The sequence below is a fragment of the Littorina saxatilis genome, linkage group LG2 (genome assembly GCF_037325665.1).
Source record: "Littorina saxatilis isolate snail1 linkage group LG2, US_GU_Lsax_2.0, whole genome shotgun sequence".
Taxonomy (NCBI): Eukaryota; Metazoa; Mollusca; class Gastropoda; order Littorinimorpha; family Littorinidae; genus Littorina; species Littorina saxatilis.
This window is the reverse complement of record NC_090246.1, coordinates 57,375,298-57,398,676: the sequence shown is the minus strand read 5'-3', so window position 1 is coordinate 57,398,676 and position 23,379 is coordinate 57,375,298. Positions and strand designations below refer to the sequence as shown.

General features: G+C 41.1%; 1 protein-coding gene and 1 long non-coding RNA gene across 2 annotated transcripts; both read left to right on the top strand.

The window, feature by feature from the left end:
* The first annotated feature begins 2,184 nt into the window (after positions 1 to 2,184).
* On the top strand, positions 2,185 to 7,031 carry LOC138953590 (neuropeptide FF receptor 2-like). Its single transcript, XM_070325446.1, has 6 exons — positions 2,185 to 2,677; positions 3,317 to 3,591; positions 4,685 to 4,843; positions 5,389 to 5,487; positions 6,265 to 6,430; positions 7,015 to 7,031. Exons 1-6 carry the CDS (start codon positions 2,233 to 2,235, stop codon positions 7,029 to 7,031), a joined length of 1,161 nt encoding a protein of 386 aa, XP_070181547.1. The 5' UTR covers positions 2,185 to 2,232.
* A 5,032-nt stretch (positions 7,032 to 12,063) lies between these two features.
* LOC138959342 (uncharacterized) lies at positions 12,064 to 15,729 on the top strand. Its single transcript, XR_011453696.1, has 2 exons — positions 12,064 to 12,195; positions 13,479 to 15,729. It is a non-coding gene; the product is annotated as an uncharacterized lncRNA (long non-coding RNA).
* Positions 15,730 to 23,379: the final 7,650 nt, after the last annotated feature.

Here is a 23,379-nt window from a genome sequence, read left to right as displayed (position 1 = left end):
GACAGAAAGAAACGTTTCCATTCCCCGTAATACCATTGTATTATCTTTCGATAATGTATTTATAGAATTATAGGATAGGCGAAGATTGCGAACAACTTTAAGATCAACAAGTTATATGTGAGCAAAAGTGGAGGAAATATTGGTCTTGAACGCGAGAGAGGTCAACCGTGCATTGGTTGTCGTCTGCAATTACCAGCCATTCGAGAAAACCTAATTTTCAGTGTAACTTTGGGAAAGCATGAACATCCTAATCGGAGCAGAGTAAAGGTTTGGGCAAAACGTAGTTGATTTTAAAATACAAAACAAAAAGGCAAATTCAAAGCAAGGAAGCGCAACAACAAAAAAAAGAGAAGAAAAGCAACCAAATAATAGCAACAACAACAAAAAGCAAAGAAAAAAGATTGTAGCCAACTAAAACTACGCATAAGCAGACCATTTCTCTCACTTCCTCTGGAACGCAACCTAAGACCTGGAAACAGGTATAGTAGACCTATAGTATGCAACGTACAGAGACAGCGTTGGTTCCTTAGAACCAGGCCCAAGGTTTTAGGTAAGTTTGGTAATGATTTACTATGTGGCAAGAGGGATCATTAACTACTAAAATCTTTATGCTTTCTGAGTTAAAACATTGCAAAGTATTTTGCAATAAACGAGTACAATTCAGTTTTAGCTAGAGACACGGTTTATAGGGATTAATTACATTAAGAGAAGAAAAAAACGAAAACAAATCTCAAATCATCAAACATAAAAGGCGCAGGCAGCAGAGTGTAAGCTAACACAGAACCCTTTTCCCAGCCTTTATCTGGGAACTCAAATGCATTCTCAAAAACCCCTCACCTTCATGAAAATGCCACCTGACTTTACAGATTTACCCTTGCTGCACGAGATATGGCCATCGTACCTTGTCCTCGTCGTTCCGAATGACGTCATGATGACATCAGCAATGGTAGCAGGTTATCGCAGAAACGGAGCTAAATGGGCCAATAGCACCAGAGGCCACACGATCAGTCAAGTCTGTCAATTCCACGACAGTGCTGTCCGGTGATTACTGTGTGTGTACATGCCTGCGAGGAGTTTTCTATTGAAAGCAATTGCTAGTGGCATATCATTCCAGAGTATCACCGACGACGAGTTTTACCGTTTCCTGCAGAAAACAAGGTCGTTGTCGATGGTGTCTATATGTGAGTACATCAACAAGTTTTTCACCTTATCTGCTTAATCGACAAACTGAACGATGAATTCTGCAGAGTCCTGTTGAATATTCGACATTGTTTAGTTCGCAGGTGCACTGCGAGTTTTTGCTTACACCCGGTCAGTCGTATGTGGCCAGAAACCTGGATGAACTAAACATTTCTTAGGTATGTCATGGGTGGTTACATCTCGAAACGTACGTGTATGTACGCCCGGAACACTTCATGGACTAAAAGTTACTATCGAACAATTCACATGAGTTTTCTGTATGCCATCAGTCCACTTAATACTCTTGTTCCATCAGAAATCGTTCTATGACATACTGATTCTGTGGGGGGAAAGGTGTGTCAGTTCAGATAAGAACTCGTCATTGACGTCAGTAGATTTATCTTATCTTGACTTTGTTTACATCATGCCAGTAGAATGTAAAATTGACCTGGTTCACTTGTATGGAACATTCCCTTCCTGCATGTTTAAGCGAACGTTATACAGAATAAAAACAAGAAAACAAACAAACAAGAATGGTTATACGATTCGTGATCGGAACGCTTAATTATGGACCAAATGAAACATTCACTAGTAGGCGCACGTCCACCTACTTGTACAATGCAGTGCAAATATTCACAGACGTATGCATTTCTCAAGGTGAATGCCGTGTGCATGTTTTGTTATTTCTAAGTTCTTTGACTGATAACAACATTGATGCTGCAACTTGGGACTTTGTGAACTTCAGATTTACCCCGGAAATGTCGCGTTACTGGGCCAATAAATGTGACCTTAACGGGCGCCATCACTGTATATGTGATTTAAACATGTCAACGTGAGAGGATTGTGCAAACAAAAAGGAGAAAAGATGCTGACATTATTTGCCGAAAGAACATTTCGAACTTCAAACAAAACCTTCTTTCAAATATATATATATATATATATATATATATATATATATATATATATATATATATTTTTTTTAAAGTTATAAGAGATAAACAAAACCCCAAGCGACATAAAAAAACCACAGATCTTCCCAAAATACTCATAATTATGACCTTCACCTTTAACCAAGCATTGACATTGACCTCGACCCCCAACATGACCTTGAACACGACCTTCACCACCACCACCACCACCACAGAAGCGACTCACTGTTTGGTGGGGGAGATCGCACATCAAAATCCAGCGGATCTCAGCATCTTTCAGAACTTCGAGGCCCCCTCGCAACCTCCCGACCTCCCGCCGTGGGAGATAGGCCTGAAGATCGTCTTCTACGTTCTTGCCTTTCTCCTCAGCCTGTGCGGGAACACGCTGGTGATCCTGGTGATCTGCGTCAACAAGCGGATGAGGTCGACCACCAACATCCTGCTGCTGAACCAGGCGGTGTCAGACGTCATGGTGGCCGTCATGTGCATGTGGGTCCACCTGGGCAACAGCATCACCCCCGAGTGGCCGTTTGGTCCCGTCGTCTGCAAGGTCAACACCTTCTGTCAAGGTCAGCGGGAAATAGATCGTTTAACTCTAATGCAAGTTTTTTTCTCTCGTTTTTTTTGCGTTGAGAATATGGCTGTTTTGTTTATGCTTACCTTCGACGGTGATGATATAGTGCAATAGATTAAAAGACACCAGGTACATTTGAGCACAACTTATATTAAAGAAGAGCTCGCCCTGTCTGTTTGTCTCTCTGTCTGCCTGTCTCTCTGTCTGTTTGTCTGCCTGTTTGACTGTTCATGTCTCTCTCTCTGTCTAGTTTCTCTTTCTATCTCTGTCTCTGTGTGTGTGTGTCTCTCTGTCCCTGTCTGTCTTTGTTTCTGCCCCCCTCTCTGTGTCTCTGTGTCTCTCTATGTCTCTATCTCTGTTTGTCTCTGTCTCTTTCTCTGTCTCTTTCTCTGTCTCTCTCTGTCTCTCTCAATCTCTCTCCCTCTCTCTCTAGATCGCCGTCTGGTATTACAACACAGCGATTCAGTAGGAACAGAAGTGCATTCATCAGAAGTAAGATCACTCACCTGTGGTAGGAATGAAAAGACTCCAGCGATTTGAGATACAGAAAAAAATCATCCCGTGTTTTTAACAAATACTCAAATATTTTGACCAATCCAATCTATAAGTACAAGCTCAAATGTCTTTCTCTCAGTGGTGGCAGTAACATCCAGCGTGCTGACACTGACAGCCATCTCCGTGGAGCGCTTCACGGCCATCGTGTTTCCCTTGAGAGCTCGCTGGACGGGGTGCACGTGCGTGGTGATCATCACTGTCACCTGGCTGACTGCACTGGCCGTGGCCTCGCCCCACCTCTTCGTCAGGCACATGTACCAGCAGCGCTGGAAGGACAGGCACGAGGTGTGGTGCGCTGAAGAGTGGCCCCAGGTGTACAAGGATGAGGATTGTAACACCTGGGAACCTGGCAAGGTATGTGGTACAGTGGAACCCCCCTTTTACGACCCCCCTCCCAATTTAAGACTTCCTCCTTTTAAGTCCTTGTTTTTTTGTGTTGATTTTCTGTTCATAACCTCTGTTAATCTGTCTCTATTTTAAGACTCACCGCTTTTCAGTTAAGACCTTGTGTTTTTTTCAGATTTTCTGTTCATAACCTCTGTTAATCTGCCTCCATTTGAAGACCCCCCCCCCTCTTTTAAGACTTACGATTTAAGAAATTTTTTGAGGTCTTAAAAGGGGGTTCTTCTGTATGGATAAGGGGGGGGGGGGGTGAGGAGAAAGCCTTCCATTGATTTCTGCGTTAGACACACGTGTCATCATCACAAGAACGTTGGACACAATTACATTCTGGTGCACTGAAGAGTGACCCCAGGTATTTAAAGTTCACGATTTTAACACCTGGGAGCCTAGCGACGTATGTTATTGTATGGGAGAAGGAACTGACATGGTATGGTGTTGTGATGAATGTAGGTGATTGGAAAAGAACGGAAGACTGTTGTGCAAACAGCGCTGGAAAGACAGTCACGAGATGAGGACTGTAACACCTTGGTACCTGGAAAGGTGTACGCGACAGACAATGTCTTTTTCTGTCAAGAATTGTGCAGCAGCCTTATACGGTTCTGTCAATGTTTTTTTTAATGTTTTTTATTTTATTTTTATTTGGTCTGGTTTGGTTTGATTTAGTTTAATTTAATTTAAGTTGGTTTTACCTTGATTCAATTTTATTATGTTTTATTAAAATTTGATTAATTGTTTTTTGTTAACATTCTGCTTTAAGGTTCTATTGTGTCTGTGACAGATCGTGTACTACAGTATAGAGGGCATCGTCATGTACTGTGTGCCCGTGTTCATCATGATCGTTCTTACATTTACTTGTATCTATTGCAGATCGTGTACTACAGTATAGAGGGCATCGTGATGTACTGTGTGCCCGTGTTCATCATGATCGTTCTAACATTTACTTTTATCTATTGCAGATCGTGTACTGCAGTGTAGAGGGCATCGTGATGTACTGTGTGCCCGTGTTCATCATGATCGTTCTTACATTTATTTGTATCTATTGCAGATCGTGTACTACAGTATAGAGGGCATCGTCATGTACTTTGTGCCCGTGTTCATCATGATTGTGGCGTACAGCGTCATCAGCGTCACTCTCATCACCAGGAAGATCCCCGGCATTCTCATCAACTCCACCATCTCCGCACAGGAGAAAGCAAAGAGAAAGGTATTTATAATGTATTAAACTCTCAGCTTCTTTCCATCTGTAAACTAGAAAGGGTGTTTATTCGCAATAATCAGGTTTAAGATTTAAGGATAAGGAATGGATACTCAACAAGCAACCACAGGTTACTCACCTAGCAACCAGCCTGAATCCTCGATAGCTCATGGCTTGATTAGCAATAGTTTGTGAGGACTTCTCTTTAGTGACTTAAAAACATCCATCAGTTTGTCGGCAGACAGAACTTAAAACCGTTTTTTGTTTTTTTAACAATCTAAGTTCTACTCAAGGACTCGAGTGAAGATAATACAATATCCTGTTTGCTTTTTAAAAAAAATAAAAAGTGTTTATGATGATGATAATGATGATGATGACTATGATGATGATGAGGATGGTGATGATGATGATGATATGATGATGATGATTTGCATTTATTTATTTATTTGTTTGATTGTTTGTTTGTTTGTTTATTTATGTATGTATTTATGTATGTATGTGTGTATGCATTTATGCATGTATTTATTTATTTATTTATTTATTTTGGACACCAGGTGATCAGGATGCTGGTGGCAGTGCTGGTCTGTTTTGTGCTGTGCTGGACACCGCAGCAGTTTATGCTGGTGTACGATCTTTTCAGGCCTTACGACCAGGTACGATCACAGGTAGACTTGAATATATAAACAGATACACCGGCAGGTTGAGTTTCTTTGTAGAAGCAGGCACATGAACACACAGAGACACATGATCTTGACTGACGGACAGCAGTCCGACCGACAGATGTACGCTTTGACGCAAGCACTAATTGCGCACACTTCAACAAAATTCAGCCACACTTACACAGACGGATGGACATACAGATATACAAACACATGCTTGCGTATGTGCACACACACACCACACACACACGCACGCACGCACGCACGCACGCACGCACGCACGCTCACACACACACACACACGCGCACACATACACACACCACACACATACACACATACACACACACCACACGCCGCACACACGTACGCACGCACGCACGCACCAGCGCACACACACACACACACACACACACATACACACACACACACACACACACACACACACACACACACACACTGACGCGTGCGCGCGCGCACATACACACATACATAAGTACGAGTAGCAGGAGTAGGAAAAACGCACAAACTGAAACACGCTGGTTTGCTTGCTTGCTTGTTTTGTTTAACGCCCAGCCGACCACGAAGGGCCATATCCGCAGGGCGGTGCTGCTTTGACATATAACGTGCGCCACACACAAGACAGAAGTCGCAAAACACGCTGGTGCCCACACATATTTTTCAGTGCAACAAACAACAACCTCTTTCACTCGCCAGTCTGGCAATCGATTCTCACCAAGACAAAACCATTATTGTTGATGCGGTGTTTGACAGGTGCCGCTGTACGTGAACACGGTGAAGTACGTAGCGCTGTACGTGGCGTACCTCAACAGCGCCCTCAACCCCATCCTGTACGGCGGGTTCAACGACAACTTCAGGCGTGGCTTCAGAGATCTGCTCCACTGCATTATGGCCAGAAAGAACAACAAAGTGCATCCAGGTAAAACATCTAATTTAGTTTATAATTTAGGGATTTTCAGTCCTGACTTAATTAAGTGACTGTTTGCCCTCTTTTTGAGTTTCGCGTATGGCAACGCATGTGTGGCAACGTCAGAATTGACAGCAAGACAAAGGATGTATTTCAGGAAACCCCATTGGGGTACTTGAATGGTAGAAGAAACACAAAATAAAATAAATAGATAAATAAAAGAAAATACAAGAAAATAAATGAAAATAAGTAAAATGGAATAAATCGGGAAGAAACGCAAACTGTCCCGGATATCTAATGTTCAAACATGCGTTTGTCAGTTATTTTATGCGCTCTTGTATTTCTTGATGGTTAGACGAGAATGTGAACACGTCGATTGCATTGCATAGTACCCTGTGCTCCGATTTGCATATTTTCCAAAGAAAGATTCTTTATATACATGTACATCGAGTGGAAGCTGCACCTTGACAGTGTCCGCTCGATACGATGACTTTGGAACATATGCACATCCGAGCTCATCGTGCACTGGGACGCTAGCAGTACATTTAGTGATTTACGTCCTTCCCTAAGCTTAAAGGAATGCTACGTTTCCACAGGGAATAAAGGAACCTGACAGAGTCATTTCCGGAAAACGTCTTTCAGTTCTGGGTGACAAAGTTTGTATTTTGCTCCGAGTGTAAGGGGGCTGCCATTGTCAGCTTTTTATCTTGGGGCAGATAACTCTCTCTGCCCGTTTTTTCCGTTTGCTTTTTACATTTAGTCAAGTTTTGACTAAATGTTTTAACGTAGAGGGGGGAATCGAGACGAGGGTGTGGTGTATGTGTGTGTGTGTGTGTGTGTGTGTGTGTGTGTGTGTGTGTGTGTGTGTGTGTGTGTGTGTGTGTGTGTGTGTGTGTGTGTGTGTGTGTGTGTAGAGCGATTTAGAGAAAACTACTAGACCGATCTTCATGAAATTTTACATGGGAGTTCCTGGGTATGATATCCCCAGACATTTTTTTCATTTTTTTGATAAATGTCTTTGATGACGTCATATCCGGCTTTTTGTGAAAGTTGAGGCGGCACTGTCACGCTCTCATTTTTAAACCAAATTGGTTGAAATTTTGGTCAAGTAGTCTTCGACGACGCCCGGACTTTGGTATTGCATTTCAGCTTGGAGGCTTACAAATTAATTAATGAGTTTGCTCATTAAAGTTGTCATTGAAATCGATTTTTCGCAAACAGATTTAAAATTGATTGCATCGTATTCTTCATGACATTCTGAATCTAAAAATATATACATATGTCATGTTTACTCTTAAAATGTGATCACAATTAACGAAAATAGATTAATTAGTCTTACGATTAAAATTTAAGAAATCGATCCAAAAATGATTTCATCTTATTCTTTATTGTTTCCTGATTCAAAAAACATATAGATATGATAGGTTGTATTCAAAAAAAGCTCAGAAAGTTAACACGAATACAGAAAAGCGCGCTTTCCTGCTGAGCACAATACTCTACCGCGCTATTCTGGCGTGTGCATATCACTGCGTTTTGCACGTGGGAGGTGAGCGATTTCCTTCTCGCGGGGATTGACGAAGCTGTACTGTCTTGGTGAAAAAAATACAGTGCGTTCAGTTTCATTCCGTGAGTTCGACAGCTTGATTAAATGTAGTAATTTCGCCTTACGCGACTTGTTTATTTTTTAAGGGGAACGGGGTGTGTGGTCCCCTACGTGGGTGGTCGTGGGGTGGAGATTGAGGAGGGGGGGGGGGTGGGGGTGTGACTGAGTTTGGAGGATTTTCTGAATTGAGTTCTGGTTGTACACCCCATACACTCATGATCGGAAATTCACAGATCTGATAACCCAAACAGGATTGTAAATCGACACTTCCAGCAACGCGAGGGAACAAAATACCACTGTCGGATAGATATTATTATTATTATCATTGAATTAGAGCTGGATCATCGATGTCCCACACTCTATTTAACAGGGGTGTCGTTAGGTGGCGGCAATCAGCAAAACGCTCTAACAGGCTTATTTCAAATTTTTCAAGTCAGTTTCAAGTTTTATTAGTCCATAACCCCTGGGGGCATTTTGAACAATAGATACAATCAATACAGGGATCGCGTTTACGCACGATTTTTGCGTATTTGACGCATTTTAAAAGAAGCTGACGCGTTTTTTTCGCCGCGCCGCGTAAGCCATACGCAAAAATATTGTAACTTTTTCTTGTCTTCACGCAGCGCTTTTGCTCTGACTTAATAATCACCCGATCCTGAAACTGACTATAGGGCTCGAGAAGTGACGACACACATGAAATCTGCGCGTCCGTTTCTTTTTGCATCGAAGTATCGCAAACGAACGTAACGAGGGTATTACCAGATAATGTCTTGTCGGATAATGAAACAGACATTAGCTGCTCTCCCATCTCGCGCTTCCAAAAGGCGGAAAGTGTGTCTAGTCGTATTAGAGCGGGAAACAAACTCGCAAGGCCCGAAGGTTGGAGACAGCAGGGGTGTTATTCGACAGGCGTGCGCGGAGTTCGACAGGAAAACTCGCCGTATTTAGGTAAGGAGTGTCTTTAAGTCTTTCGTGCGTGTTTTGTTTGTGTCTGTACAAATTTTCGTAGTACGCAAAAATATTGGTCCGTGACGCGTTTTTTTTCGTTTCGTTGCGTATGACTTACGCGTTTTTTTAAAAGCTAGCGCGATCCCTGTCAATACAATCAGTCATCGAAAACTCTGCCGTAATTTTGTGACAAATGGACAGCTTTTTCACGAGAGGGGAAATATGACGCCACGGACTTCCGACAATTACAGAATCTTTTACGGTTGCTTTAGCAAATGTGCCCAAGAAAGAAAAGCCGAGCAACGTCCCTGAGTCATAATGTAGAAAGTGTGTAAAAGGAGGAAGCGACGCCGTTATTTACAGGCTTGTTCAGTTTCCCCTTCATTATTCGGTTGATGCTCACAAGTCGAAGCTAGAGAGGTACTGAGAAATGAGATTCTGTTAAAAGATAGTGTACATCACAGCCGCTGCGCTGAAGCCACACAATTTATAACATCCAGTGAGGCGGCTAAAGGGTTTACGATCGAATATCTGCCTCTCTTTCTGAAAACATTAATCGAATGTTTTGTAGCAAAATGTCCATTGCCATTGGCTGTACCTTTGTGTGTGTGTGCATGGAAGAATCTAGAGATTTGCAATCGGATTCTTTATTAGAATCGATGATATTCAAGGGGCTTTTCAGAATGACGGATACCAAGTTTATGAGTTTCTGTTTTCTTGTTACCACAGTTTTTGCAAATAACTTAACTATACAGTTCTTAGTTCATCGACAATTCCTAACAGCGAAAAAGATCATGCGAGAATGAGAAAACATTGGCAAAGTTCAGCGAGGCTATTGTGTCTCAAGATGAACCACATAAAATTCAGTGTCTCGACGCAGAAACAGTAATAATTGACAGGCCTGGGGGTTAGTAACGATGACAAACACTGAGAGTTACCTATTTTCCCAAGATCACTTAAGGGCAAAATACATCTGCGCTGTCGCCACGACACTACATCCTGCGATAGGGATTATGACGAGTACTTGGCCTGTATTCGTTTCACGCAAGGTGTAGCGGGCTGGGAAAAAAAACAAGTCGCGTAAGGCGAAAGTACTACATTTAGTCAAGCTGTGGAACTCACAGAATGAAACTGAACGTAGTCCGCCGCTAGTGCAAAACGCAGTGAAAGTGACGAGCCTGTTTGGCGCGGTAGCGATTGCGCTGTGCTTCATAGCACGCTTTACTGTACCTCTCTTCGTTTTAACTTTCTGAGCGTGTTTTTAATCCAAACATATCATATCTATATGTTTTTGGAATCAGGAACCGACAAGGAATAAGAAGAAATAGTTTTTAAAACGATTTCAGAAATTTAATTTTGATCATAATTTTTTAATTTTTTATTTTCAGAGCTTGTTTTTAATCCAAATATAACAAATGTATATGTTTTTGGAATCAGAAAATGACGAAAAATAAGATGAAATTGTTTTTGGATCGTTTAATAAAAAAATAATTTTAATTACAAGTTTTCGATTTTTAATGACCAAACTCACTCATTAGTTTTTAAGCCACCAAGCTGAAATGCAATACCAAACCCCGGCCTTCGTTGAAGATTGCTTTGCCAAAATTTCAATAAATTTAATTGAAAATTGAGGGTGTGACAGTGCCGCCTCAACTTTTACAAAAAGCCGGATATGACGTCATCAAAGGTATTTATCGAAAAAAAGAAAAATGTTCCGGGGATATCATACCCAGGAACTCTCATGTAAAATTTCATAAAGATCGGCCAAGTAGTTTAGTCTGAATCGCTCTACACACACACACAGACACACACAAACACATATACACCACGACCCTCGTCTCGATTCCCCCCTCTATGTTAAAACATTTAGTCAAAACTTGACTAAATGTAAAAAGAATCACCTCAATAATCTGCAGTGCGTCGGCTGTGCCGCTGACTCTGCGCAGGTATAATTTGCCCCTTACCTCCTCTCTCTCGTCCATCATTTCGCCGTCGTGGTCATCATCTTCTCTCGTTACTTTTGAAGCATGGTTCATTTGAGTTATTTCTTCTTCTTGTTCTTCTTCTTTTTGTTCTTCGCCCATGGGCTAAGACTCCCACGTTTGTCATTTTTGTTTAGTTTTTTTTTTGTGCACAAATTTTGTTTTTAACGTGTATTGCCGTTTTCAATCCACCATTTAGACAGCAATACGCCGATTTAGGAGGAAAAGTCATTTATAATAAGCTGACTCTTAGCAAATCAGATTTGTATTGATAGAATTTCCGAGAAATGTTTAATCATTTGCTGACAGTCAGCACATTAGGGATAAAGGTTTTATTACTGGTTCATTTTGCGATTAAACTAAAATCTGAAGGTACCGTCAGAGTAGCATGCCGACATTTTATGCTTAAATTTCAAGGAAGCCTGATGCTATTTTTCCCAAACCCCATCCATGTATCAGTTGAATTTTAAATTGATTGAGACATTTTTATATTTGGTTTTATAATTGATACTGGACAAATGTGTAGGTAGGTGTAGGTGGTTATGTGTGCGTGCGTATTTTATGTGTGAGTGTGGATGTGTGTGTATGTGTGTGTGTGTGAGTGTGGATGTGTGTATGTGTGTGTGTATGTGTGTGTGTGTGTATGTGTGTGTGTGTGTGAGTGTGGATGTGTGTGTATGTGTGTGTGTGTATGTGTGTGTGTATGTGTGTGTATGTGTGTGTGTGTGTGTGTGTGTGTACGTGTGTGTTTGTTATACATGTATGTTTTGAATGTATGATTCATATGTTAATTGAATTGAATTGTGGCTGCGCTGGTTACAAAGAATTTCCTTTACAGTATATTTTCCATGGTAAACCGTATTATTTAAAAGTACGACAGTGTCATTCCTTAGAGAAACGCAGCCTGATATTATGAATTTCAAAATGTTAGTTTTAACTTGATTAATTTTATTCCGATTTACAAAACAGATCTTGACCTGACCGCTATAACTGAAAATCAGTTGTGGTTGGTTATATAAGTCACCTAATGCACACAAATGTGACTAAAATCAGTCATGGTTGGTCAAATAAGTAACTTGGTGAACTGTGGCAATTACCGAAGTGATCTGATAATGCATTTTCAGTGGGGGGAACAGGTGGGAACGCGACAGAGCGAGGTGCGGCTGCCAGAGGAGAGCGCGATGATCCCCCCGATCCCGGACCTAACACTGTGACACAGCTTAAACCACATGAAGATGGGGCAGGTCAGTGACTGTTAGAATTGGAATACGGACTTTAAGCCACTCGTGGTTAACGTAAATGTAACCGTTAGCCACATCTATCTTTGCGCAATACAGCGCGCGCGAGGAGGAGATCGCCGTCGGATAAGCTTACTACATGCAGTTCGCCTAGCTTTACGTCGTGTGGTCTCGCGGCTGGAAGGCCGTAATCACGAGGCATGGGTAATCTTTTTTTTTCTTTTTTGAAAGAAAGGCATGGGTAATCATCACAGTGAACACATTGAGCCCCGACCTGCATGATTTCGAAGGGAAAAAAAGTCGTCCGATCGAGCGGACACTACATTTTGACATCCGAACATTGTCTATGTGTTTGTGTGTTGTTGTTGATGAAATGTGCTGATTCGTAAAGAATATTTTCCTAATTTGTCGTCTTGGCTGAGGATTGTCAGGGTCAGTTCTAAAAAGCTTTTCGAGTCACGGAATCTTTCAGTTTCAAGCTTAATAGTACGTGCGCTACGAATACCTTCCTCTTATATGGAGAGTCAGCAGCCTAACGGCAACTAACCAGGTCACCGACACGCTCATTCTCTCTCGGCTAATGATTTGTCAAAGTCAATTCTAAAATGAACCTTCACGAGTCACTGATTCTCTCAGGGTTTTTTACTTGCGCTACGAGTACCTTTCTCTTATTAAAGGCCGTCAGCCCGACTACTTCTTGTGGGGACGGGGACATCTGTTTTCTACCTATAATTTCCACTGATGATCATTTTGTCAGCTGCAAATGTTTTCCTTCGTTTCTTATTTGTGTTTGTGTCTTTTTGTTGATGAAATGTGCTGATTCATAAAGAATACTTTCTTAATTTGTCGTTTGTGTGTTGTTGTTGATGAGATGTGCTGATTCATAAAGAATACTTTCTTAATTTGTCGTGTGTGTGTTGTTGTTGATGAGATGTGCTGATTCATAAAGAGAATATCTTCTTAATTTGTCGTATCTATAAATATCAGTACACATGGTGTTAATGCCTAACATTCTTAAGAAACGATTTCATCCATTTATATCCATCAAGTCACTGATAGATTAACAATCCGATATGTTTCATTTTGTCTATGAGTAAACATTCTAATAAGTATCCTTTCTTTTTTCCTTTTCTTGTTTTATTCTTCATCAGTCCATTTACCAACTAATCCACCAATCCACGAAAAAAATCGACAAGACATTTGCTTTGGAAACACTTTACTGTCTGTATCTCCTTGTCAATTGGGTATTCCTCCTCAGATATGTAATGTTATTCGTCTGTACTTTGCAGGGCCAGCCGAACCGACCAACCATCGACTGGACATTACAGAAGCAGCGAGAACTGCTGCCTGTTTCGGCGACTCCAACTCGGCCTCCACCAGTGCCTATCGCCGCTGCAGCGTTTTATCAGATGACACCACACACATAGCATGGCAAGCCCTGCAGTGATGACGTCATTAAAGGTTGATGACGATACTACCGCGTCCGTGACGTCACTGAGCTTCTGCGACAATTCCATGATGTAAATTCAGCTGTCATGCAATCCTTTCGCATCTTTGTCCCTTGCACCCTTTAAAGTTAAAAAGTATACGCAAGCGGGACATGGGACAAGTTTTAGACTCGGACACCTTCTGTTGTTCGGTCCAGTCTAAGAAAAGTTGTATTATTTTAGCTTACTGCAGTCCTGAAAAGAAATGTTGGAGACCTTTAAATGTAGACAAATGCGGGACAAATAAGGCAAACGTGACAATGTCTATACTAGGGAGATTCAAGGACAGCACGTTTCGTTTTGCAGCTCGTTTCGTTTGGTGAATGAGTCACCCCGCGAAACGGAACGTGAAACGAGACGGCATAGGCCCCAGACAAGATTTAGATGTATTCACGTTTCGTTTCGGAATGAAGGAAGGGCGATAAATCTTCAAGTGAAATTATCACGTCTGTCCTCGATCAGAATGGAAAAAAAACCCTAGGAGGTGGTCCAGAATCGGGCATACTTTGATTATTTTCAGTCCAAATAAATCACACAGACTTTGTTTATACAAAATCACATACGAAGCCAGAATAAAAATTCGATGCGATGACCTACTTCTGCTTCGCCATTTGCTTTCTTCACCATGAAGTTGGATAAATGTACCAGGATCAGCACCCTTCAAAATATTTCAGTTCACAACAGTTGTCTACCTCCAATGAACACATTCTCAGCGCTGAAAGACTGTGAAAGGGTTGATGAATCTAGCAATGCATAAAATGGCCAACAAATAAAACTGTTAGTGTGCAAAAATACTCACAAAAGTTGACGAAATATTGTTCGTTTTTTGGGGGTGGAAAACGTGACTGCGTTTTGACGTTCCACGTTCCGTTTCAGTTGACCTTCACCTTTCCAGCGAGAGACTCCCGAAATGATGACGTTTACCACAACTTCAAAACGAAACGTCCCGACGTTTCGTTTATTAAATCTCCGTACTGTTGGTCGGTCCACTGTAGGAAAATGTTGATTCTTTGTGTAGCTTACTATTGGTGGGCACGCTAACACACGTCGTTAAGGGGGCACACCTACCCAAATCATCGATCAACATCGTTATAAAATCACAAATAATTGTAATTGCCCATTTTCTTTATTAAAATTGGTATATCTGTGTGAAATAGGGCCTTTTACACCTGGGCTATTCTAGGCGACCTTGACCTTGGCCCGCTGTGCCTCGGGCAAAGTCAGCCACTTTTGCGCGTTGTTTGAATGGTGGAGCTGTACGATGGTGCACAAACATTGCTGTTATGGCGTGTGTGGAAGTGATTTAAGACACCGTGAGAGATCACACATGGTCGGTGTTGGATGGGTACCGTTTTCCAAACCCTCTAGAGATTTAGAAAAGTGCCGAAAATGGATTAAACTATGTGGAAGAACGATCGAGAGGTTCAACATCGAAAAAGTCAACAAAGACACCTACATTTGCACAAAACACTTCGTCGGGGGGCACTTGAAAATGACATGCTGTTTTTCTTCATAAGTATAAATGGAACAAAAACGATTGTACCATGCTTTGACTTTATGTGCTGAGAGAGGAAGAAATGGTTTTAATGTAGCTTTTTCATATCCCCATAAACCAAAGTGTGATACTGCAGCTAGTTAGCAAAACAATTTCATTGAAAAACTAGACAGCAAGTGACACATAGTCTACAAACCAATGAACACGAAGGCATTTAAGAAACAGGATCATTCTTTTAATCTTGTCTAAAATTTTGAACATGAATCTCACTGCAAAAACACAATCTAACAGAAGTGGCAGAAAAACAAAACTACTTCAGCATACAAATGGCCCAAAGAATATGGTCTGAAATCAGACAAAAAGCATGACAGCTCGGTGCTTGCAGTTGCATACAACAAGAACACAAAAATGAAAAAAAATGGTCAAACTGAACTATGTGTCGTTCAAAGGAAAAATGGTTTGCCTCAAGGAAAAAGACTTGAGAGACATCACATAACTGTACAAGCTCACAAGAACTATTGGTTGTAATCATGAGTACGACTAGACTGAAATGATAAATAATGTGCATCACAGTACTATTCAAGCACTAAAAAGTGCCTCTCACTAGCTTGTCACCAAATAAACAAAGTAGGTTGTAACAAAATTGCAGATTAATAAAAAAAATAGTTCAATCAATAGTATATATATATGTGACTTGTCACACCTGACATTAAACTAGTGATTTCCATCACTATCCTTTTCAGGCATTAACAAGAAGAGCAAACGCTCGATCGAGTCACTTTCGCAGTTCTGAATATTATATGAGGCATCAGATGGACAGGAAGAAATTGCTATTCACAACACAATGAGTCACGTTCACATAAAATTTGAGCCCGGTCACTTTTATAGTTTCCGAGAAAAGCCCAACGTTAAGTTGTGTGTTGCCGAACAGAAAAGGCTAGTTATCTCCCTTGTTTTTCTGATAACGTTCGTAAAAGGCTACAGATGTAAATACTTTGATGTAAAGAATAATCCTACAAAGTTTCAATCACATCCGATGAACTTTGTCAAAGATATAAAATGTCTAATTTTTCCTTTGACGCTGACCTGTGACCTTGAAAAAGGTCAAAGGTCAACGAAACCATCGTTAAAGTGTAGAGGTCATTGGAGGTCACGACTAAACAAAATATGAGCCCGATCGCTTTGATAGTTTCCGAGAAAAGTCCAACGTTAAGGTGGTGTCTACGGACGGCCGGCCGGCCGTCCGGCCGGCCAGACTAACACTGACCGATTACATAGAGTCACTTTTTCTCAAGTGACTCAAAAATAGTTCAAAGCACCTAGCCCCACATAGAAGTAAGAGGCTCATTCACAAGCTAGTTAAAAGCTTTTCATTCTTTTGTTTTTCTCAAAAGAAAATTCATAGTATGACAACAGTATTCACAGCAGGCAGTTTTAAATCATGCAAGGGCATTCTCCAGGTGTGTTCACGAAATACATTGTAATTTTAAACAGAGACAATTTTCAGTTCACGCGTGAAGATGATTTTACTGACCAAGTTTCTCCCCATATATTTCATAACCCTGCAGGTGAAAATGGGAATACCAGCACAGAATGATTGTCAGTGAAAATGTAATACCAACACTTCAAACTACATCACTCATCATAAAACAGAAACTGTGACTCCAGAGAGGATTTAAATGAAAATCAAAAAGTGGAAAAACTCATACTCTGATAATTGACATTGTTGTCCAAGTGTTTCAAACTACATCACTCATCATAACTTGAACAGAAGCTGTGACTTGGATTTAAATGAAAATCAAAACGCGGAAAAACTCATACTCTGATAATTGTTGTCCAAGTGTTTCAAACTACATCACTCATCATAAAACAGAAGCTGTGACTTGGATTTAAATGAAAATCAAAACGCGGAAAAACTCATACTCTGATAATTGTTGTCCAAGTGTTTCAAACTACATCACTCATCATAAAACAGAAGCTGTGACTTGGATTTAAATGAAAATCAAAACGCGGAAAAACTCATACTCTGATAATTGCTGTCCAAGTGTTTCAAACTACATCACTCATCATAAAACAGAAGCTGTGACTTGGATTTAAATGAAAATCAAAACGCGGAAAAACTCATACTCTGATAATTGTTGTCCAAGTGTTTCAAACTACATCACTCATCATAAAACAGAAGCTGTGACTTGGATTTAAATGAAAATCAAAACGCGGAAAAACTCATACTCTAATAATTGTTGTCTAAGTGTTTGTGTGGTTAAAAAAAACCAAATGTACCTGATCATGAATGAAATCAGAGCAAGCTACTGTTAGTGATTCAAAGTGCCATACATCCCATCCTAGTGCTGTGAAATGGGGATATATTCAATATTTCATGGAAGCTAACTAATATTTGCATGTATGCATGCAAACATACTGTGACAGTACTAATACAGTAAAAGCATTATTGAGGGTGAACAGCCTGCTTTGCTTGGTTTCAGTGAGGAGTAACAATACTAACAATAACAATATGAATAATAACATGTCTATGTTGTGAAATGTAAGTACTTGCCACCCCCCCCCCCCCCCCCCCCCGGACACTGGCAAAATCCCAGCAGAATGTCCCCATCTTCACTGACGATTATGCACAGTTTATATGAGGAAGTGTGCAGGTAGGTTGTCTGCCTCTGTGTCGGTTTTACCTCCGCGGTGTAGACGAAAAACGTTTCCACTTCTGCACATGTATGTATCTCAAGTTGAGCACATGGCCATAAAAAAGGCGATATATCTTCAAAGGATTTGTAAGTTTTCGCCTTCTTCTGGTCGAAATCGTTCTTTTTCTCAATCAGATAGTTCAGGATGTCAACAACACCGATCCTGGGTGCGTTTGATGGGTCACTTTTTTCTTCGGATGTAAAAGGATCGCGTGGTGGAAATCCGATCTGTCGAAGTTTTTCGGAAAGTTTTTCTTGCACGTCCTGTCTTGTAAAATCCGGATCGATCGGTAGTTCCAACTGCTGTGCAGTTTTTACAAGTTGCAGCAGGCCATCTCGTCTGTATCCAGTAACAGTATCGACAGCGAGTTTGCCCGTACCCAAGGGGAGTAACTCGAAATGACTCAGCGCGCGGTCAGCTGTAAAAGGCCCTATTGAATGCTCTTTTTCATGGAATTGTCATTAAGTGCTTTAACTGTTATGCATGTGCAGAAAATTAATCTGATCAAAAACATGTTAAAAAAGGTGTCAACATTTCCTACACATTTTTTTTTACAATATTGACTCCTTCTCTAGGATGATGTTTTTGATATTTGGTGGTCATGATAAACAATGCAGTACCTGGCGTCTGAACCTCCAGATTTGATATTGCTTTGCTTTTATGACCAGACTTCAGCTTCAGACAGACAGAGAAATGTTCTTGCATCCACTCCATGCATGCAGCAACAACCCAATGAAATTGACTTAAGAGTGATGACAGCTTCGATGGGATTTTAATCCAGTAGCTAACAACTAGGGGACCCAGTATCCGTTCATACCTCCGCTTACATCGGCGTTCGGGCATTCCAGAATCCTGGGTATTTGGTGCGCTTTGCGCAACCACACCTTTGTATTTAGGTGTCTACATTGAATTTCTTGGCTAAAGCCTTTGTTACATTTTATGTAAGCCACAGTTACTTGTATTAGCCATGTCTACTTATGCCATCAAACTGGCTATTCCATATTTTCTCAAAAGTTTGGTAAGAGCCAGTTTCCGCCACCCCTGTGCCCTGCCCCAACCCTCGTACGCTGTCAAAAACTTGATCTGAAAACGACAAATTTGTTTGAAGAAATCTTAGATTATTTAGAGATGAACTTTACAGTCGGTGAATTTTACAAGTGTATCGACAGCTTACTGAAGGTTAAGGAACAATGGGAATCTGAAATTAGCATATGATTGAAGTCAGCCCCCCCACAAAGTCTGTTGCGAAGATGTCCAGGCCTTCTCGAGTAAGATGGACACCGTCCGGCGCCAAAAAGTTCCCGCCTTTTTCGAGTATGGGGTGGGCAATAATAGTGCCGCTTGCCCCGTTGGTATCTCTTGCGAGTAGCCTCAGCAGCTCCAGTCTTTGAAAAAATTCGCCAGTTTGTTCTGGGTAGCATGTCTGAAAATATCAGCCTGCTGACAAGGTACCTTGAGTGAAGGACAGCGACTAGTTCGCGCACCGCGTGGTGCCACTGCCAGCTGTTAAGGGAGCCAATGTCATTTGCACCGACATGGAGAACAATATAAGCAGGGTGGGTTGTTGTAATGCTGCTCTGTAGCAGCGCAAGCACGTCCTTGATGCGCAGGCCTGGTTTGCCGACAAGGGTGTACGGGAGGGGAACGCATAGGTGCCTCCTGGTTGGTGTATGCCGGTGTGACTGCAGCCGTGTAACAAGGCTGGAACCAGCAATGAGGATGCCTGAAACTAAACAGTTCATATTAGAGACCATTCCTTGTGCAAGAATTTCGATAATTTCAAAACCAATTCTTTAAATTCCACTGCTTCGCTTCTCCAGTATACTGATCAAACATCGTTGGTTGTGAAATTAGGTTTTCTCCCGCCCTCAAACGTTGGTCTTAAGCTTTGTCTGGTCGTACATACTTACGTACATACTTACGAACGGCCAAAGACAACCACCTCCCTTTTCGCATGATTGTTTGCATTGGGACTGCATTTATGGCCGCTGTTGTGGCTGCCCCAATCCTGAAAGAGTGAGGAAAACCCCGCAGCACCCCAACCAAGTGTAGAGTTGCTTTCTTCAATACAGCCTGAAACTGATATCTGGTCAGACATGAGCCATCAAAGTGAATGAACAGGGAATCGAGCATGTTGGGGCGCGTTTTTTTGAACTTGTCAAATCCAGGTGCACGGAGCCCCTGGGGCTTTTAGTCATACCTTAGGCAGCTATCCGTTAGAAGAACTACCAAGTTTCATTGACTTGCACCCAAAGAGTCAAGAACTGCGATTTTTTTTTTTTTTAAATTAATGACAAAAAGAATAATTCGACAATCCCGAACTTCAGCGTGCGTAAAATTCACAGCTCAGAATTCAGAGGCATTTAAGTCTCCAAATTTGTAGAACCTGCACTTGTAATCATAACAAGTCATTTTAGATCCCTTTGAAGTTACGGAATGAACTCCGATGAACTGTAGGAATGCATTTTCAGGCATGAAAATTCTCCGTATTTTCCGTATTTTCCGTATTTTTGAAAAAAATAAACCGTATTTTTTTTTATTTTCCGTATTTTTCCTTTTTTTAAATTTTTTTTTAAATTTTAATTTTAATTTTTTTTTATTTTTATTTTTTTTTCCTAGTCATAGTTATAGTAAAATAGTTTTGGGGCCATGTTTGAATCCAATTTTAAGGCTCAGATAGCCCCAGATTGCACCAAATTGCACCCTTGAAAAAAAAAATTTCCGGGGGAGCATGCCCCCGGACCCCCCTAGAAGTCTTGGCGCTTCGCGCCTGCGAAACTTGGCGCTACGCGCCTGCAAAACTTGGCGCTACGCGCCTTCGAATTTTTTTTTCAGTATTTTTTTTTTTTAAAGTTTTCATGCCTGATTTTGTTTACATGGGTCAAAGAAGGAATTATCCGATTGATCGGACAAGGGAGACAACTCTTTCGTGTAAATGATGTCCCATGGTTGACAACGTACGCCATTGTCAGTGCATTTTCGTCGATTGAACAACCAAATGAATTAATTACGCTTCAGTTTGAAGCTCAATCCGTCAATTAATTTCACGACAAATGTTCTTTGGCTTGCTTACATGGACTTGTATCAAAAATAAGTAAAGAATGTCACTGGATTCCGAGCCATGAACCCAACACGCTAAAGTTCAAGATTACCAATAATTCGTGTTGTTAAAGCCTTCTGCTTTAATAAGACAGTGTTCTAGATGGTCGAACGGGTAGCAAAGACCAGCACGCGACTTTTGTAATGTTCCAAAAAGTACGTTGCCCCGCAGATCCTCGCAAACGCGTGACGTAAAATTTTTGATGACGTTCCCGTACATCTAGATCTGTTGAATGACTAACATAATGCTGATGAAAAAACTTTCCGCACACACCAGTTATGAAATTGATAACCTTGCAACACGCAGGGGACTTTCTTGGCAACGTACCATACCATAAAGAAAATATCATTCGTGACAATTCTGTTTTTCAGTGAAGGTGGCGTACCAGTAGAAGTACGCTGACTGAGAAGCATGCTGTGTGTACTTTCAACTAAATTTTTCATACACCTGAAACTATTGTTAAAATAATAGGCTGACAACACGCTATTAACTTAAATACCACCGTACAATACCGTCAAGTGAGTCGATGTTGACCAAAAATATCACACGAAGGCGATATAATTTTCGTCCGCGAAAAACACGTCTTCTCGCGCTGCGTTCAAGACGGAAAAGGAAGTTGGGAGGTTTAACTCCCTTGAATTATCGTAGGTTTGACTTTCTACAGAAAAGCGACCAAATTAGTTTTTCCGATTGTCTTACGGAGGTCTCAGCTGAACCAGGTCATAACCAAATTTAAGTAAAGACTTAAATTGTTTTCTTGAAATTATGAAATTATGATTTTTTTGTTCTGAAAACTGATTTTCGAAATATATTTGCAAAAACCATGCGAAGAAAGAAACGCTTGACTTTAAAGCGTGTCTCACGTGCCACACACTTGTGTTAGGGTGAAAGGTCACGCATGTGCAGACCGTGATCTTTCCGCAGTGGCAACATTGGCTTACGGTTTTACAAATAGACTGATGTTGCGTACTTTGTATATCGTCATGATTTCAGAGTCTGTATTTTATTATACTTGGGGGACGTAATACATTGCCGTGTGTGCATATGGGCATTCGCGAGAGCATTTCTAAACATGATTAACTGAAGATGACGCTTCACATTTTGGCATCATTGTTTGTGGGATATTTCACTATCTCAGCATTATAATGGTGATTTCAAGAACTGAACCATGATCTACGAATTTCCCTGACTCCGAACAAGTAAAATGCTTTTCTCGATAGGTAGGAAGGCATGCATGTGCAAATATGTGCTCACAACAGAACAAGAAACTATGTTATTTTTGTGTCGATATCATCGCGCATACAAATATAAACAGCGCAAGCCACTGCAGTTATGTCAATCTACGATGTTTTTATGACGGCACTTCTGAATATTATCCTCGTGGAAGTTTACGTCTGTGAAATCTTATAGTGATTAAAGATCGCGGATAGTGTTCCAAGGTAATCGACGCCAACGTCAAGATTCATTGAACATTAGGGTGACAATAGACGATTTCTGGAAATAACTCCATCGGGTTTGTATGGGTTGTGGGAGAGTGACCTTTCCTTGCAAAACCTCGTACACACATTGGAGGGGCCAATCACTAGCGAGGGATGTGTCGGAAACACGTGCATGTTTCAGCTTGTTTCCGACACACCCCTCGCTAGTGATTGTCCCCCCCACCCCTCCCTAATGTTTGGGTGTGTCGGAAACACGTGCATGTTTCAGCTTGTTCCCAACACACCCCTCGCTAGTGATTTGCCCTTCCAATGTTTGTTGGAGGTTTTGCAAGAAAGGTCACTCTCCCAGAACCCATACAATCCCGACAGAGTTATTTTCGGAGTTCCTCTATTGATACGCCTTTTGCACACGTATTGCTCAATGGTCCAGAGAAATGAATGACGTAATTATGCATACTTTACTCCGGCTAAAGCCGCATACGTAATACAACCTTTTGCTTGTGCGTGTTGACGATGTCTGAATTCTTATGTTTGCAGCAGCTTAAGTTTTATTTATATCTGTTTTTATTCTACTCGGGTTTGTTGTAGGTCCTCGTGGTGTCTGGATCCTATAATTTGAACTTTATAGGCGAATGGACATCTTTTATACTTGTAGTCAATATTTGACCAAATGTATCCCAGTAGACTGTTCCGGTTAGGGTAGATTGTTTTGATGTCGCTTTGCGCGACTTGTTTAATTTCAAAAATGCACGCGGCGTGAATCGAAACAGATATCGTTTCATAAATCTATAAATGTTTCTCACTCTGTCTTTCTGTCAATCTGTCTGCCTATCTACCTGTAAATCTCTTCACAAAACAAAATTCATTCATTAAGTCATTCAGTCAAGTCAGTCAATCAGTCGGTCATCATCAGTCAGTCAGTTAAATCAGTCCATCAGTCAGTCTTTTTCTGTCTCTACCAGCTCCACCCCC

Excerpts from the sequence above, each read along its gene's own strand:
- LOC138953590 (XM_070325446.1), top strand. The coding sequence starts at position 2,233 with ATGACCTTCACCTTTAACCAAGCATTGACATTGACCTCGACCCCCAAC. Across the intron at positions 3,592-4,684 it reads ACACCTGGGAACCTGGCAAG|ATCGTGTACTACAGTATAGA; the intron begins GTATGTGGTACA and ends TATCTATTGCAG. Across the intron at positions 5,488-6,264 it reads TTTTCAGGCCTTACGACCAG|GTGCCGCTGTACGTGAACAC; the intron begins GTACGATCACAG and ends GGTGTTTGACAG.